The sequence below is a fragment of the Curcuma longa genome, chromosome 14, assembly GCF_044706935.1.
Source record: "Curcuma longa cultivar G26 ecotype Majalengka, Jawa Barat chromosome 14, ITB_CL_G26_1.1, whole genome shotgun sequence".
Taxonomy (NCBI): domain Eukaryota; kingdom Viridiplantae; phylum Streptophyta; class Magnoliopsida; order Zingiberales; family Zingiberaceae; genus Curcuma; species Curcuma longa.
Window position 1 is genome coordinate 1 of NC_133874.1, and position 3,386 is coordinate 3,386.

General features: G+C 38.2%; 1 protein-coding gene across 1 annotated transcript; it reads left to right on the forward strand.

Annotated features, from left to right (window-relative positions):
- Positions 1–421: 421 nt before the first annotated feature.
- LOC141845596 (uncharacterized) lies at positions 422–2,839 on the forward strand. The gene is made up of 3 exons (XM_074733658.1): positions 422–709; positions 805–894; positions 2,506–2,839. Exons 1-3 carry the CDS (start codon positions 428–430, stop codon positions 2,581–2,583), a joined length of 450 nt encoding a protein of 149 aa, XP_074589759.1. The 5' UTR covers positions 422–427; the 3' UTR covers positions 2,584–2,839.
- The last annotated feature ends 547 nt before the right edge of the window (positions 2,840–3,386 follow it).

The following is a 3,386-nucleotide window of genomic DNA, read 5'->3' on the forward strand; positions in this document are numbered from 1 at the left end:
TCTCTTTCGGGGCTAGCTCATCTTCTAACCTCATTTTGCATTCCATATATTGCCCCCTCTCATGTTACTCGGTTAGCTTCGTAAGATCGAGCAAGGCTTAGTCTAGGCCTTCTTTACTTATCTTATTAAAAGTTGAATTGGCTTATCTAGAAGCTATTTTAGTTCGATTTGTTGAACTTATTCTCCATCTACCTCACAAGATGAATTTTTGGAGCCAAACAACTATGTTTAAACAATCTCAATTTATTAGGGTAAGATTTGTAATAGGCGAAAATTACTCAATCAAATACGTGTTTTTTTTATTTATCGACACAAACTCGAGATTACTTAGATTTATAGCCCATTAAGCCCATTAAATTTTATAGATATATCGGGATTACTCGTATTTTTTTAATTTTTTTTAATTATAGATATCTACGGGCTCAACATGGCAGCGTTGGTCGCCTTCGCCCCATCGGCGCTGCTCGCCCTCCGCCTCGCTTCCTCCTCTGCGCCGTTGAAAGCCAGGTCCGCGCTCCAGTCTCGTAGCCTTCGGGCCTATTCTGCATCCTCCTATTCCTCCGGCGGAGGGGGCGGCGAGGACGGGCGTTGGCAGCTGGTGCTCTACTCGAAGCCGGGATGCTGCCTCTGCGACGGCCTGAAGGAGAAGCTCGACGCTGCGCTTTCTCTAGCTGGGGGTCCACATTCCCTCCTCTCCGTCGACCTCCAGGTGAGTCCCGTATCCCATCACTCCCCTTCCTCTTCCGCCACCGCCACCTGATTGATCAATTCCAGCGAACCCTAAGGAACTATTTCTGCGATTAGGTGAGAGATATTACGGAGAATCCCGAGTGGGAAAGGCTATATCAGTACGAGATCCCAGTGTTGGCCAAAGTTCTTCCTGATGGCTCTGAGGTGTGCGTCTCCTCCTTGACCTTTTTTTATTTTTATGCTCATGTCTTGCGTGGGTATGTTTCCTTGTGCTTGATTAGGTTGCAAAATATCAAGCGCTGTGAATGTTGGTCTTTGGTTAAAATTGTTATGTATTTGATGCATACAACGGAATGGAATGCAATGGGAATGAAAATGGGTGGAAATGATAAGTGGAATGATCCATTCTTGGTTGGATGTATTAATTGAATGGTATGACTTGTGGAATGATTTACTATATTTTTAGTTCATCCAATCAATATAGTAATTTAACATGCTTGATCCATCCGATTTGCCAACATGACTATGCTTGATCCATCCAATTCGCCTAAACATGATTCTACTTTCCAGTCGTCCAACTGACCACCTAGGTGATTCAGTTCTGTTAGTTCACTAGGATTGTCTAATCTATCTAGTACATTTGTTGCCTGATTCATCTAGCTCACTCAATCTTGTTGACCTAACTAGCCCAACCTCGATCACCCACACAAGTAGGCTGTCTTGCATTGTCCAATTGGCCTAACAGCTCCATAGGCATGTTCAACCCATCCAGTTTGTTTTCTTAAGCCTATTCTAGCCTACCCAATTTACTCATCTTTTTTTTTTTTTTTTTCCATTTTGCTGATGAAAATAAAAAATAATATTATATTTAGTATAGGTGGAATGGACTATGGAGAACTCCTCTTAATCTATGGAATAAAATAACTCATTGTCCAAAATGGCTCACTCCATCCTAAGTTGCTTATGGTAACATTAGAATGGAAACATGGAGGAGAGAAATCATTCTCATTCCATTCCACTGTAGCAAACACATCCATAAGTGTTTGTGAAAATGTATATAAACCCATGGTTGACAAAATTGGGTATTTTGCCTAAATGTTATTTGTTGGTTATATTTGAGTTTATATCATCTTCTTGAGTCTGATATATTGATTTAGATTTATTGTTTGAGCATCTTCAGAGAACGTCTGCATCATGTTTGTCTTTGCAACATTAGTCATGATCTGGAGCTTGGAATTGAATAAGGAACCTAGGATTTTGGGAGATCCTCTAAACACATCAAATAAGATTATATATTTGTAATTGTAGTTTTGTTGATGTCCATATTCAACTAGAATAGGGAATTGCATCACTTATCCACGTTACTGAAACTTTTTATGTGAATTCACCTTTGATATGTGTTTTTTTTTTGTGATCAAGGAAGGAACCTAGGAACTTAAACTTTTGTTTGGAGTAGCTAAACTAAAACAAATATTATTCTTTTGAGTAACACAGTGAATCTAGATTGCGCACCATTGCTGCCCCATAAAGACTTTCAAGATTTGTCTAAAATGCAATTTATTTGACAAAATTCTTTCTCATTGTTTGGGTTAGTGTTTGACCATTTTCCATGTCTATGTCATATTTGTCTCTACTACTAGTAATTATTTTGAGCTAAGAAATGAACAAGGCTTCTAGAAGGTTAGAAGGTGTTCTTAAGAAAAGATTGGACAAATCTTAAAATGTGATGTTCTTAATAATAGATATTTAGTCCAAGATTCCTGGGGCAAATTTTCAGCCGAAAAATTATCATCTCGGAAAGTTTACATGTTGCAGGCTACACTTCCACGATTGTCCCCTCGTCTAAGTGTGGAGCTTATACAAAGGAAGATAGCAGAAGCCTTTAAACACTGAAATAGATCTTTTATTGGAGATCTTCCGAGTCATATGCAGGATCACTTGAGTAGCTTCAGTTTGCCATTGAAGTCCATGAAACAATGCTGCTGTAATTGTTCGCATTTATTTATGCCCTAGATTATAAAAATGCACTTGTACGCTTTAGGGCATTGTAAATCCAATTTCCAATCTTCTGGCAATTGCTAGTTCATTCAACGAATAAACTGTAACCTATTTCCATTGTGCTAATAATGAAGCGTTGCTGATTTGAATATTCCTGAAAGTGCTGTTGATGATGGTATCACGGTTTAACGTTCGATTACTATATTGCTTCTCTTATGTTCGAACAATTTAAAATAGCCACGACTTGCTTGTTAGTCATGCATTAAGATACAATGGATCTAATTTCCTTAGTCCGTCCATAGCTGGTTGATAGCCTTTAACCATCACATACCACCTACTTTCTCATAGATTCAACGTTATTCTTTCAATCTCCACATGTATATTTTCTCTAGGTAGCATAAAGATTTCCCAACCATGTAGCTCTTGGTTGGGAAATAGATACCATGTAGCTCTTGGTTTGCATCCTTGGGATTACAAACTCCAGAAGGATGCCAACAACCGAGAGAATGATACCATATGCTATAACGTTACTGCAAGCTACAAAACAGATGCAATATGTGAATGATTTACGGATCTTTAACAAAAACAATCATATGTTATAAATCACTGTTTGATTCACAATTCCTTAGCTTAAAAACAAGTCAAATAGAGATAATTTACAGCTGATAAGTAAAGAAATAACTCATTCTCACATCGGA

Coding starts and splice junctions, on each gene's coding strand:
- LOC141845596 (XM_074733658.1), top strand. CDS start 428: ATGGCAGCGTTGGTCGCCTTCGCCCCATCGGCGCTGCTCGCCCTCCGC. Junction 710..804: donor TCCTCTCCGTCGACCTCCAG/GTGAGTCCCGTA, acceptor TTCTGCGATTAG/GTGAGAGATATTACGGAGAA. Junction 895..2,505: donor TTCTTCCTGATGGCTCTGAG/GTGTGCGTCTCC, acceptor TACATGTTGCAG/GCTACACTTCCACGATTGTC.